Below are 14,674 nucleotides of genomic sequence, written 5' to 3'. Positions count from 1 at the left end.
AGTTAGGTTTTAGGGCTTATTACTGCATTAATAATGACTCAGAACTCAGCATTTCGTTGTCAAGTAAGTTATATCAGTAATGACTTTCTGGATGCTTTGTCATCAAAAAATTACAGAAACTAGTGAACTGAACACAAACTGTTTTTCAGAATTAATTCCTTAACTGAAAATAAAATAAGAAAGATCTGTGCAACAATGAAAAAATATAATTACTACTAGGTTTAAATCATATGGAAATTGGAAAAGTGCACAACAGTTTTTACTCCTTGTGTAGAATTCTCAACGGAATAATTTTGTTCTTAAAGTGCAATGCTTGGAAGCATGTATTTCTTGGTGATGGCAAAGCACCCACATATAATGTATTGTGTGATACTCATGATGCACTGTATCTTACCCTCTCTCAATGAGGAATGTGTCACGCCAAATCCTAGCCTTCTTATTTGAACGGAATCTGCAAGAAAAGACATGCTGGATGTTAAAGACTAACTGACAAATGGCACTATATGGCTAATACATCTGGGTGTCTCCTCATCTCAAGGATGCCAATTGGTGTCTTCATCAGAAACAATGCATCCCGGAATGACTACTTCAGAGATAGGTGGCTGCTTCAGAAATGGTATTCATTGATGATAGTTGTCTCTCTTTCAAAGGACAATCAAAAAAATTCATTCAACTCATAGAGTTATAGAGATGTACAGCACGGAAACAGACCCTTCGGTCCGACTAGTCCATGCCGACCAGATATCCCAACCCAATCTAGTCCCACCTGCCATCACCCGGCCCATATCCCTCCAAACCCTTCCTATTCATATACCCATCCAAATGCCTCTTAAATGTTGCAATTGTACCAGCCTCCACCACTTCCTTGGGCAGCTCATTCCATACCCGTACCACCCTCTGTGTGAAAACGTTGCCCCGTAGGTCTCTTTTATATCTTTCCCCTCTCACCCTAAACCTATGCTCTCTAGTTCTGCATCCCCGACCACAGGGAAAAGACTTTGCCTATTTACTCTATCCATGCCCCTCATAATTTTGTAAACCCCTATAAGGTCACTCCTTAGCCAGAAAATAACAGTCTTATTCCTCTACAAAACACTGCCCCAGGTTAAATAAATAGTTACGGCTTATATTTTAAGTTTAACTCATTTACAACATTCTGATTCTTTGTTGTCATACCAACTGATTTACCATTATTTACAATTATCGTCTGACACAGTTACTCAAACAGTCTGGTTCCTTCAAAATACGTGGGGAACACAAAGTTTTGCTGATATATAGTGAACTGTGAAGTGGACGGTGATAAACGTTTGGGGAATATAGACAGGCTGCTTTATGGGCAGACACATGGCAGGTAAGATGTAATGCAGCAAATTGCAAAGTCACATACTTTGCTTGAAAGAATGAGAAGAGGTACCGAAAACTAAAGGATACGATTCTAAAGTAGGGATTCCTGGGTTATATGTACATGAATCATTGAAGTTTACAGGCAAGTTAGGAACAATGCTAAAAAAAACAGCAGTCAAGACTTTGGGCTCTATAAGTAAAGGCTTCAAATAGAAATGTGGGTAAATTATGAATCTGTGTAAGACATTGGAACAGCCTGAAGTGGAGAATTGTGTCAAATTCTGGGCAGTGCACTTTATTTAGGATGCAAAGACTTTAAAGAGATCCTGTAGAAAAAGATCATAAAAATGGTTCCAGAAGGATTTAATTTATCGGGAAAGATTGGTGAACATCCCAGAGAAAGAACTGAATAGAAAAGTGTTCAAAACTATCAAGGGTCAGAGGTTAGTTAGTTCAGTTAGCTGGACTACTAGTTTACAATGTAGAGTGATGTGGGTTCAATTCCTGCACTGGGTGAGAGTTATCATGAAGGGCTTTCCTTATAAAGCTCTCTTCCAGTCTGAGGCATGGTGATCCTTGGGTTAAACCATGACCAGTCATCTGTCTCTTTCTGTATGAGACAGCAACCCTATGATTGACTATGCCGACTTTACCTTTATAGACTGGGAGAAATGTTCTCATTGGGGGAAGGATCAAAGATAAGAAACTAATAGTTTAAATTAATTTGCAAAAAAAAAATCTGAAGTTGATATGAAAGAAATGTTCCTCGGGTGCGAGTGATTGTGATCTGGAATACACTGCCTGAGAATGTGACAGAGGCAGGTTCAATCAATTGCTTCTTCAATGACTATAGATCATTATCTTGGATGACGTACAGACCTGTCAAACCTTTTAAATTCCAACATTCTTTCCTTTAAAAGAGGACAGATACAGCCAAAATTACTGAAATTGCAATTCCAGTGGCCAGCTGGAGAGTAACTGTGGAATGTAACAAATGAAGGTGTCATGTAAACTTCAGAGAGGAAAAAATACGCACAAATTGAAATATAATCTTCTGGGAGAGTTGAATACATGGTCTGGAGAATGGCCTATGTTACTAGTTGAAGGTGATGTGCTGGTGAGCTGAGATACTCATTTGTACCGGCCTGGGTTGGAGTGCTAGTTTACAGTGAAGGCCACAGTCAAAGAACCACCCATTGTCACCCCGGATTGCAGAAACAACGGACTCTTTTGCTCTGAGTGCAGGAGAAATTCAGGAGATCAGGCAGTATCTGTGGAGAGAAGGCAGAGTTAACTTTTCAGTGACCCTTCTTGAAGCTCTTCCAATCCTCAAAGCCACCTTACTGGATGAAGGCAGCAGACCACGTGGTGCTCGTGACCCATCCAAACACCCCGGATAGAATCCATCTACCAGGGCCGCTGTGAAGGAAAGGCCGCCAGCATTCTCAAAGATCCATCCCACCCTGGCAATGTTTTTCTACAACCTCTACCATCAGGGAGAAGGTACAGAAGCCTGAACACATGGATCAGGCAGTTTCAAAACAGTTTCTACCCTACTCTTGTTAGAATACTGAATGGACAATCTCTTAACATTCACCTGTACCTGTGTTTTTGTTTTTGCTGCTGTTTACCTATTATTTGCTTATCTATGCTATTTAACTCTGTGATCTACCTGTCTTGCTTGCAAGACAAAACTTTTCACTGTGCCTCGGTACACGTGACAATAAATTCAATCCAATTCAAAACTCAAAATGTTAATGATGCTTTCTCTACACAGATGCTGCCAGACCTGCTGAGTTTCTCCAGCAATTTCTGTTTTTGCTTCAGGTTTCCAGTTTCTGCAGTTCTTAGTTTATATTTTAAAGTCTAAATCAGTTGTGGTGTTCTTTAGTATTCCCCTCTGGCTCCTGTGTTATCAAAATCATACTGTGTTGTATGTTAGGTGCCAGATTTCAATCATTTTCGCTAACCTGTTCCTTGGTTTCTCAGATTCCAATAGTTTCAGTATAGACTTGCCGTCCATATCTGGTGGAACATCAAGGCCTGCAATATCTAAGATGGTGGGAGCGAGGTCAATATTCAGAACCAGCTGAGGAATGCTGTTGAAATAAACACAACCACAATAATGGAATACCATGAGCTAAACAAAATGTATCTGATTTCTCACAAAAAGGCTTATGACTTACACTAAACAAAAAGAGCTAATATTGCTTCAATATGGATTTGAAAAACAGCAATTATTTTTAACTGTTGAACCCAGTGTGGACATTTAATGTTAAAAATTTCCTTTGCAATACAGTCATCACATTTCCAGAACAAATAGACAGTAGTTGGATTGTCACATCTACGATGTTTAAACTATTCAGCTGAAGCAATCTGCAGTGTATTAATGTCCCTGCTGTTTGGCATTCTGCCTTTTCAAATAATTATCTAAATTTGTCTGAAAATACTATTTTATGGGCAGGTTTTCTCAGCCCTTCCTCCATCCCTGAGCTCCTGTTACGCTCTTGATTGTTGCATTTTTCTGTCCCAAATCAGTTGCAAGACAACTCTTGTAGAGCCTCTTGTAGTCTAGAGCCAGCAGCAGGAGACAGGAAAATATCAAAGGTATCTGCTTCTCAGGTATCATAGCCTCTGTGAGGCTGACCATTTCATGCAGTACTTGGATCTCGGCAGAAATCCAGGGTGGCACATACCTTGGGAACCTCTGCCCTAGACTGGTCAATGGACAAATCAAAAAATGCACTAAGATGTCAGGATTCGCTCAGCCACATCTCCACACCCCAACTCATTAATGTTGCAGCCTTGGATCTGTGGTCAAGTCGCAAGACCTCAGGGAAGTCCTAACAAGCAAGCACTGTCCAGTTGTCACCCCCTCCGCCTGACTTTGGTACCTGGGATGTCAGGGTGCCAGTTAGCCCATTTGGCTGGAGAGCTGCTTTGCAATACAGAGGGCTGGCAACAAGATTCAATTGCCACACTGGCTCATGTTATTGCGATGATATCGCTTTCATGACCTTCCCCCCACCCCCACTACCTTACGTATGGTCACCCTCAGGTTAAACTCACCACCAGTTCTCTCTTGAAAAAGAGAGTGGTCTGCTGGAACTATGGTGGCTTTACCTTTGCAGGGATCATAGAATCTCTACAGTATGGAATCAGTTCATTCGGCCCATCGAGTACACTGCCCCTGGGAACAACATCCCACCCAGACCTAAACACCCTTCACCCTATCCCTGTAACCCTGTAATTCCCATGGCCAATCCACCTAACCTGCACATCCCTGAACACAATCAGCAATTTTCCATGGTCAACCTTTGGACTGTGGGAGGAAACCGGGACACCTGGAGAAAACCCATGCAGACACAGTGAGAACGTGCAAACTCCACACAGACAGTCACTTGAGGGTGAATGCTAACCTGGGTCCCTGTCGCTGTGAGGCAGCAGTGTTAACCTGTCTCACTATCCACTTGTGGTAAATTATTTTAAATTTCCAAAGGTCCATTTTGAAACCATTTCTCCAAATCGCCTTCTTGACCTTGTATTAATAAGAGAGAATTTTTGCTGCCTAGTGACTGGACTGATTTTATGCTGGATTTTTGCTGCCTAGTTACTGGGATGATTTTATGCTGGGGGTGGGATCCAGCTTCTTGTACAAAAGTCAGGTGTGAGACCGTAACCCCAAACCTCCGACTCTGTCCGCCCACTCCACTCTCCCAGCATGTGCCACGTGACTGTCAATCCATTAACTGGCCTGAGATAATGACTTCTGCTCTCCTTGGCACAGCCGTCAGCTCATCAAAGTTGTGCCACAGGGAAACGTGAAGCAATGGAGCCAGCCTACAAGGCAGGTGCTGGCTCTTGCCAGGGTAAATCAGGCAGGGCCTGGTGACTGGCATCAAAGGGAATGGCGGATCAGGATTGATGGGACACAGGAAGTAAACGTGCTAGCAGGGTGTCTCCGATACTCGCAAGGGGCCTGAAAAGATGCCAAACCACCTCTTTCCCCCACCCATTGCCCAGTTAGTGCCTAACACCTGGTGTCAGTTTCCCAGGCCAAGATCCCATCAGTTGTGGGAGGTGGTTCTTAGGCAGCCACCTCAGTGTCTCAATTGGACAACAGGCAAGTGGGTGTCGCAATGCTTCCCCCCATTGCTGTTAAAGTTGTAGTGGGGCAAGAGGTAGGTGTCAGGAATAGCACTTCTGTATGGCACACAACTTTAATACTCCAGTCTTACGAACCAAGCATGGTAAGTGACATAGATGAATGCACACAATAATATATAAACTTGTATTATTAAAGAATTTAAATTAAAAGTAGATGGTAAACATTGTGGATCTGACACATTCATCTTCCAAAGCACATTCTTTCCATTAGTTTTGTTTCATCTTCTTTCTTTATTTTCCTTACTCTGAGGTATACTCTCGTCACTCACTATACTTACCTTTCATCTCCTCCCCACATGCTTTACAATATACCTCTCCCTTTTTCCAAATTGTTGTTTTGTTGACAGAAAGCAGTTTATAGCTGATCGCAGCTAGAACGTGAAGGATTGCTCTTAATATCCTGGGCTAAGGGTGAGAGAGTTTTAGCTGGACTTCCCACTCAACATTGCTAACTATCTATTAATAATAATGATGACTATTTGTGGGCATATCTATAAATTGGGTTGAGGCATGAGGCTCACCACTAATTAACTTGCTAACTCTAGCTCACACATAATGAACAGCTCATTGAATAAAGCGTTGGAAGGCTGCCACCTCTCAAGAATCATAACCACAGAAAGAGCCTCCGGCAAAGTGGGTGGAATATTGATGGGTTTATAAATAGCTTTGTGTTTTTTTTGGCCAATTTTCTCCCTTTTACCTCTGATTGTGTTGATTTTGCTGGGATGCAGATCCATCAGAGTTGATTGCTCTCTGAGATCTCACTAAAGTATCAGTGATTTCAATACAATTATTATATTAATATCAATATTGTTTTCTTTAATTTGTCAATAATGTTTACTATTTTATTTATGTTAGCAATGCTTTGGAGCTGAGTGATTCCAATCTATTTTAATTGGTCATAGACTTTATAAGGAGGCATTTCTCTTCTAACTTTCTCACAGGTTTCCAACACTTGATGTTAGTTGATATTTCTGATAAATTCTGATAATATTTGTAACTCGCTGATGCTACTGTAACAAAGTGTGAAAGCCCGATTAGTGACTGTGCAAAGTGACAGTTTGCCTCAGAGTGTATATTATAAAATAGAATCCTCAGCGACTCCTGTCAGCTTGAAAATTCCATAAATAATCCCTTAATTCCATAAATAATCCCTTAATTCCATAAATAATCCCTTACATTGACCCTGGTTCCACATTTGGTCCACGCACAAAGAAAGGAACTCGGATATCAAAGTCATATGGCATTGATTTTCCCTTTACCAGTCCAAATTGCCCAATATGGTAACCATGGTCTGCAGTATAGATGACATAGGTGTTGTCCAGTTCCCCAGTCTCTGCAAGCATCTGAAATATCTAAAGCATAATAGAAGTTGTTTCATTATTATTTTAAATGGTTGTGAAAAAAAAAGCAAGGGAAATATTTTCATGAAAATTGCTATTCTGTAATATCATTCTTTACCAAGTAGCTGCTGAAAGAAGCAGAGCTGTCTGTCCTCCCTGTTTTAATGTTCAAAGGCATCCTGTTTTCTATTGTACTTCCATACAAGTCAAATTCCCATTGAACATTAATTGGCTCAATCATGCGACTTACCCTATCCACAGAGTCATCCACTGACATAAGTGTCTGCAGCCTTTTTCTCTGGAGAATGTTGGTAAATTCCATATGGATTGGCCTCATAGCTCCTGTGAACTGCATAATCCAGTGTTTGTCCATGTTCGGGGCATAGTTATAACTGGGTGTACTAAAATATAACAAAATAAACAAAGTTCAACACAACTGGTTAAAATGTTTTCTCAATTAGCAGTTTACTGCTTTTATATTCAAATGGGAGCATAAGAGGTCCAGTTAGTAAGTTTGTAGATGACACCAAAATTGGAGGTGTAGTGGGTAACGAAGAAGGTTAGCTCAGATTACAACAGGATCTAGACCAGATGGGCCAATGGGCTGAGAAGTGGCAGATGGAGTTTAATTTAGATAAATGCGAGATGCTGCATTTTGGGAAAGCAAATCTTAGCAGGACTTATACACTTAATGGTAAGGTCCTAGAGAGTGTTGCTGAACAAATACGGAGGGTGAGTTGGAAGTTTGGATTAGGAATTGGCTGACTGGAAGAAGACAGAGGGTAGTAGTTGATGGTAAAGGTTCATCTTGGAGTGCAGTTACTAGCGGTGTTCCGCAAGGATCTGTTTTGGGACCATTGCTGTTTGTCATTTTTATAAATGACCTGGAGGAGGGGCTAGAAGGTTGGGTGAGCAAGTTTGCGGATGATACGAAAGTCGGTGGAGTTGTTGACAGTGAGGAAGGATGTGTCAGGTTACAGCGGGATATAGGTAAGTTGCAAAACTGGGCAGAAAGGTGGCAAATGGAGTTCAATGTAGGTAAGTGTGAGGTGATTCACTTTGGTAAGAGTATCAAAAAGATGGGGTACTGGGCTAACGGTCGGATACTTGGTAGTGTGGATGAGCAGAGGGATCTTGGTGTCCATGTACACAGATCTCTGAAAGTTGCCACCCAGGTAAATAGTGCGGTGAAAAAGGCATATGGCGTACTGGCTTTTATTGATAGAGGAATTGAGTTCCGGAGCCCTGAGGTCATGTTGCAGTTGTATAAGACTCTGGTGCGGCCGCATCTGGAGTATTGTGTGCAGTTTTGGTCGCCATACTATAGGAAGGATGTGGAGGCACTGGAACGGGTGCAGAGGAGGTTTACCAGGATATTGCCTGGTATGGTAGGAAGATCGTATGAGGAAAGGCTGAGGCACTTGGGGTTGTTTTCATTGGAGAAAAGAAGGTTTAGGGGTGACTTGATAGAGGTGTACAAGATGATTAGGGGTTTAGATAGGGTTGACTGTGAGAACCTTCTTCTACGTATGGAGTCAGCTATTACGAGGGGGCATAGCTTTAAATTAAGGGGTGGTAGGTATAGGACAGATGTTAGGGGTAGATTCTTTACTCAGCGAGTCGTGAGTTCATGGAATGCCCTGCCAGTAGCAGTGGTGGACTCTCCCTCTTTATGGGCATTTAAACGGGCATTGGATAGGCATATGGAGGATAGTGGGCTAGTGTAGGTTAGGTGGGCTTGGATCGGCGCAACATCGAGGGCCAAAGGGCCTGTACTGCGCTGTATTTTTCTATGTTCTATGTTCTATTTGGGCTTTTGCCCGAAACGTTGATTTTCCTGTTTCTCGGATGCTGCCTGATCTGCTGTGCTTTTCCAGCACCACACTCTCGTCTCTAATCTCCAACATCTTGATCAATTCTAGTCCCATTTTCCAGCACCTGCTTCATAGCCTGGTTTGCCTTAGCACCACAAGTGAATCTGTAAATACTTCTTGAATGTTATGAGGGTTTCTGCCTCTACATTTTTACAGGCAGTGAGTCCCTTGTCTTATGATCTGTGAATGAAAACTCGCATCTTAGAATGCACATTTCAAAGGTCTCTATTTTCTTTATTGACTTATTGTCCAAGTTTCTGAGGTGTCCAGGAAAGTGGATAAAACGTTGCATCTTACGTGAGCTTTTTTCCTCCCCAATACAAAGTTGAATTTTCTTGTTGTGAATATATCCATCATCTGCACAAAAGTACTTCTTGCTACCTCTATCATTCTTCTGACTTCTGCACCACATCTCATATATCTCCAGTGCCAAGTCACAGACTCATATAGACCTACAGCACAGAATCCCTGCCCTTAGTTCAACTCAGATACTTCAGTAACCAGAACACATACGGCGTGGCATAAAGTGGGGAGAAACACTTGGCCAAAAAAGGATGCGACGTCGTAGCTGGAGAAATAGAAAAGACTACATCAATTCCATTGGTTGCTTGCTGCGCAAGATGAGGTAGTTTTGTGCTGATTATCAGAAAGTGAAATACTTTTCAATAGATGACATGTCTTGTTAGGGAATTCTTTAAGAAGATAGAAGGCCTCGGGTATCTGTTGGCTCCAGATCATGGACTGATATCATTAAGGAGGAGGATCCCAGATGGACTCTGTGCTTGGAACATCACAAATGCTACTGTAAGCTTACAGTGAGACTTTCAGATTTCAAAATGCATCTCCACCATATTCTAACAACTAGTGAGTTCAATTTTGACAAGGACTGAGAATTATGATATGCCATTCATTGATTACATCAACCTTCCCATTTTTTAATGGAATGATCATCTCACCCTTGTCATTAACATACGAGATCAATTGAATGAAACAGGTTTAACCTTATAGGCCTATTACTGGAATCACATATATAGTGTACTTAGGCTAATGTATGAATAAGGGTGGGAGGGGCTGGGGCAATGGAATTTTGAGTGATAGTGGACGTGATTGCATATTGGTGTGCCCTATTATTAAAAAAGCAACAAGGTAGTCCTCAGATAGTGCAGAAAACATCAGATTTATTTCAAACGATAGCAATACAATCTACCTTTAATTGATTTAAAATGGAAAGTGGAGATTCACAAAGTGCTACTTTTCCTGAAAATGCTTGACAAAAGAACTATAGGCAAGTTGAGGAGAGTTTATTTTTAAACAGTATTTGTTATGATCTTGAATGTACTGCCTAAAAAGGCATATTGAATAAGTGAATAACCTTCAAAAGGGAGACAATAAGTATTTCAAAAAGAAACATTTGCACAGCTATGGAGAATCAGTAGGGAAGTGAGATTAATTGGATAGCTCCTCCAAAGAGCCAGAACACCCAAGATTGAATGAACAGCTACCTTCTGATTCTAACTATTATTTTCTGATGAAGCTAAGGACGGACTTTGTGAAACCATTTGAAGCGGAGCTGCTCCATAAGGTCCCCCCATAGCCTCTGACGCTCTAGGGAAAATAACCCCAGCCTATTCAGCCTCCCCCTATAACTCAAACTCTCCAGTCCTGTCAACATCCTTGTAAATCTTTTCTGCAACCTTTCAAGTTGAACAACATCCCTCCTATTGAAGGGCGATCGGAATTGCATGCAATATTCTAAAAGTGACTTCACCAATGTCCTGTACAGCCGCAACATGACATCCCAACTCCTGTGTGCAATGTTCTGACCAATGAAGGCAAGCATACCAAATGCCTTCCTTATCACCCTGTCTACCTGTGACTCCACCTTCAAGGAACTATGCAACTACCTCCCTTGGTCTCTTTGTTCGGCAACACTCCCTGAGGACCTATCATTTACTGTATAAGTCCTGCCCTAGTTTGCCATACCAAAATTCAACACCTTACATTTATCTGAATTAAATACCATCTGCCACTCCTCGGCCCATCTGATCAAGGTCCTGTTGTACTCTAAGATAATCTTCTTCGCTGTCCACTACACCACCTACTTTAGTGTAATATGCTAACCTACTAACCAGACCTATTTTACACACAATCAAAATATTTGTATAAATGACAAAAAGCAATGAACCCAGCACCAATCCTTGTGGCACACCGCTGATCACAGACCTCCCAGTTCGAAAAGCAACCCTCTACCACCACCCTCTGTCTCCTACCTTCAAACCCATTTTTTATCCAATTGGTTAGCTCTCCCTGGATCCCACGTGATCTAACCTTACTAATCAGTCTAAGAAGCGGAAGCCCCTGTCAAACACTTGGCTGAAGTCCTTACAGACGACTTCTATGGCTTTGCCTTCAGCAATATTTTTTGGCACCTCTTCAAAAAACTCAATCAAGTTTGTGAGACACGATTTCCCATGCACAAAGCCATGTTGACTATCCCCTTAAATTTAAGTAGTACAGCAGTTTAATAGAATCCCTTTGGACTGAGCTAAAGGATCAATCATATCAGTCAAAATATATTGTTGATGGTAGAACAGTGAAAAAGAAATAAAGACTGGAAGTTGGAGATAAATTTGAAAGATGCACATTCACAATAGAGTGATAATTGAAGATTTTAGTTATCCACAAGTAAACCAGAATAGGAAACATTCGTAAAGAAAATAGGAAATTTCTTTCAAGATCCAAGTGCTGCTTGTTGATCAGTTGATCAGTACATCACTAATCCAACAAGGAAGGTGGTTGGCTGATTGCTACTATAAAATAGCATCTCCTCAGTCATCATGATATAAAAAAGGAAGCTAGTACAACCTCTCCTTATCTGACAACCTGTAATGAGAAATCATCCTCTAACTGGCCTTAGGAATGCCTAGGTATTATACTTGTGGTCTTCAAGTGGTACATTAATTTATACACAGCTGTACTTTTATCAGTTCAATGGAACATTATGCAGTACATGATATCCTTATAAAGCAAAAGTACACTCCAAACTCGCAAGTAGCACCAGCAGATATCTACTACAATACTTCATTACACTCATCTTCCTAGTTTCCAATTCTAATGAAGAGTCGACATCAGATCTATCTATCCACCTTTTTTTAAAATGCTACAGAGCTTTTGCATACATTTATTACTTCTTGTACATAATTTTAGATTTCCAACATTTCCACTTTTTCTTAATCCCAACAATCAATGGTTTATTTTTTCTCAATTGGAAATCAACAATGTGTTCACAGAAGATCTAAATCTGCCACATCATCATAGCAACATAATAGTATTCATAGTAATATTCATTATCACTGGAATTAAATGTGGGCATATTAAATCTTCATGTCTCACACAAACAATATTTTAAGATTCAGTGACAAAAGCTCATATTTATACGGTGTCATTAACACAGTAAAATACTTCAAGCAGTGCCCTGGAATTTTATCAGACAAAATATACCAAATAAAGTTAAAAATCACACAACACCAGGTTATAGTCCAACAGGCTTACCTGTTGGACTATACCCTGGTGTTGTGTGATTTTTAACTTTGTACACCCCAGTCCAACACTGGCACCTCCAAATCACGTATACCAAATAAAGAACGGATGTCCAAAAGCTTTGTCAAAATAGGAGATTTCAAAGAACAACTTAGAAGTAGGAGAAAAATGTACTGAGACATAGAGGATTAGTGAGGAAGTTGCAGAGTTTCGAGGTTAGGTAGTGAGAGAGTAACCAGCAATGCTACAGTGATGAGAAATGAAGATGTAGAAGAGGCCAGAATTGAAATGCAGGATCTTAGTTACAAAGAGAAGGAGAGGCAAAGTCATGGAAAAAACAGATGAATATTTGAAAATCGAGTTTCTGTTGTTTCTGAGGTAATACAGTTATTGAGGAGAGGGCGCTGCAACTGAATTAGAGCTACTCCTTTCGGTGTTGAGGTGACTTTTGTAAGAGCATTGTGAAGTCATCTGTTTCTCTTCAGTCATATGACTTGCTTAGTTGTGAGGGAATCAAACGGCATTAAACCTATTGGTCAATGTGTGATTTTCCTGTATTATGTATTGATACGATCATGCTTTATAAACTTAATGAAGATAGGGAAGATGGGATTGTAATGGAACTTGTATATATTACAAAGTCCTACATAACAATTGTTCTCACTAATTATGTCAGTATTACAGACTCTTTATAATAGTTTGGTAAGACAGGGCACGTTTTCATAACAGATTGTTCATGGTCTTTGCTACAGAAACCAGCTTTTAGTCATTCCCTGAAAGAAAACCTTCTTCTTGCCTTTTCTGTACGTCAACCTAATGAGCTGTTGACTGATCCATCCACACACTCGAAAAAAACCATTAAAATGTATTGTGAAACATAGGAACAGTTTTCTATGGAACTGCTTGGAATTCTTGGGGTCACCTGCAGCAGACAAGAAGGAGTATTTGACACCTTCTTAAGTCTCCCATGCAAAGCAGATTAGTAGGACTAGTCTGCTGAGTTGAATATATTGTACAGGCCAATCAATGCCATAGCAAAGGCTTTCGATTTTGACTGTGAGGGTATGTTGATGGACTATTGAGTTTCAGCATTCCTTCACCTTTGTGATGTCAGAAGAAATCCCTCCTGAAGTGTAACCCCTGTGCTTTCCTTAACAACAGTTTGACAGGCAATGTAACGGCCTCATACGTTTTTGTTAATTTTGTATGGATTAGTACTAGCAATCATGGAAGTGCTTTTTTTCCACTGCTATCACAGTCAGGAAGCCTATTCAAATGTGGCTTGAATCTTTTGGAAAACTAGGGATAATGTTATTAACCGAACACACATCAAAGTTTGACAGTTAATAATCTCTGTTCTCTGTGTGTCATGTCTGATAATCCACACTGAGTCAAATTTTTCACAATAATGTGTCAGAAATAATACAGCCCTGGACAATAAATTTATTTAAGCAATACAAATACGAGTCAGTGGGATTCCACGAACAAGGGCAGAGTATATAGTTAATCTTAGTTAAATTCCACACTGTTGCAGTACATGTCCAGTCAATCCTCCTTTCTTTATTCTGGTAATGTCTTTCTTTGAGGTTCATTGAAATAACAGAATTTAGCAAAATTAGCCTTTCTCCAGTTTAGAACTCTTATTTTCTGTCCATTCTGACCATTTTCCATCACCATCCTAAATCTAACTGAGTTATTGTCACAATCTCCAAAATGTTCCCCAACAAATGTGCCTTCCACCAGCCTGGGCTCATTTCTGAATATTAGGTCCAGATCTGCCACCTCTTTTGTCGGGCTTTCTACATACTAGTTAAAAAAGCTCCCCCGGATGCAATTTTAAAAGTTTTCCCACCTCCCTAACTCGCACACTAAAGCTATCCCAGTTAATACTTGGGTAGTTAAGATTCCTATTACTGCCTTTTTAATTCTTATATTCCCCTGAAATTTGATTACATACTTGATCCTCTATAACTCCCTGCTTGTTTGGAGATCCATGTTACACACTCAATAGTGCATTTATGCTTTTATGCTTTTTAGTTCAATATATATGGCTTCCTTTGATGATCCTTCCAAGATATCATCCCTTCCTTCTGCGATAATTGATTCCTTGATCATTATTGTGACACCCCTCTCTATCGCATGTGAATACCTATAACCAGAAACGTTAAGTTGCCAATCCTGCCCATCTTTCTTCCAGGCATCAGAGATAGCCATCATACTCCCATGTTCCTGCCTGTGGCTTCAACTTTTCTATCGTAATCCCCAGGCTCCTTGTATTAAAATGTATCTTCAAAACACTGTTTTTAATAAACACTTCTGCAGTGTTATTTTTCATGTGGGTTTTTTTTTCGTCGATTTATAATGCTGTTTTCCCAATTTTATGAATGAGTATCCCTGTTTACAAAA

General features: G+C 40.4%; 1 protein-coding gene across 3 annotated transcripts in view; it reads right to left on the bottom strand.

Annotated features, from left to right (window-relative positions):
* Positions 1-14,674, bottom strand: part of sulf1 (sulfatase 1) — a 388,338-nt gene that overhangs the window by 61,709 nt on the left and 311,955 nt on the right. For 2 of the 3 annotated variants that reach the window (XM_087985955.1, XM_087985956.1), the window contains exons 8-11: positions 7,105-7,255; positions 6,691-6,866; positions 3,315-3,443; positions 395-451 (exon numbers count right to left, since the gene is read on the bottom strand). In XM_087985955.1, coding sequence (XP_087842081.1) covers positions 395-451; positions 3,315-3,443; positions 6,691-6,866; positions 7,105-7,255 — 513 coding nt within the window. Of the gene's footprint in view, positions 1-390; positions 452-3,314; positions 3,444-6,690; positions 6,867-7,104; positions 7,256-14,674 lie in introns of those variants that run through there. The other variant, XM_087985957.1, reaches the window with a different exon arrangement.

Source organism: Chiloscyllium plagiosum, unplaced genomic scaffold (genome assembly GCF_037043375.1).
Source record: "Chiloscyllium plagiosum isolate Xiang-an unplaced genomic scaffold, Cpla_swu_hap1 HiC_scaffold_4, whole genome shotgun sequence".
Lineage (NCBI taxonomy): Eukaryota > Metazoa > Chordata > Chondrichthyes > Orectolobiformes > Hemiscylliidae > Chiloscyllium > Chiloscyllium plagiosum.
This window is presented reverse-complemented; position numbering and strand designations above follow the sequence as displayed.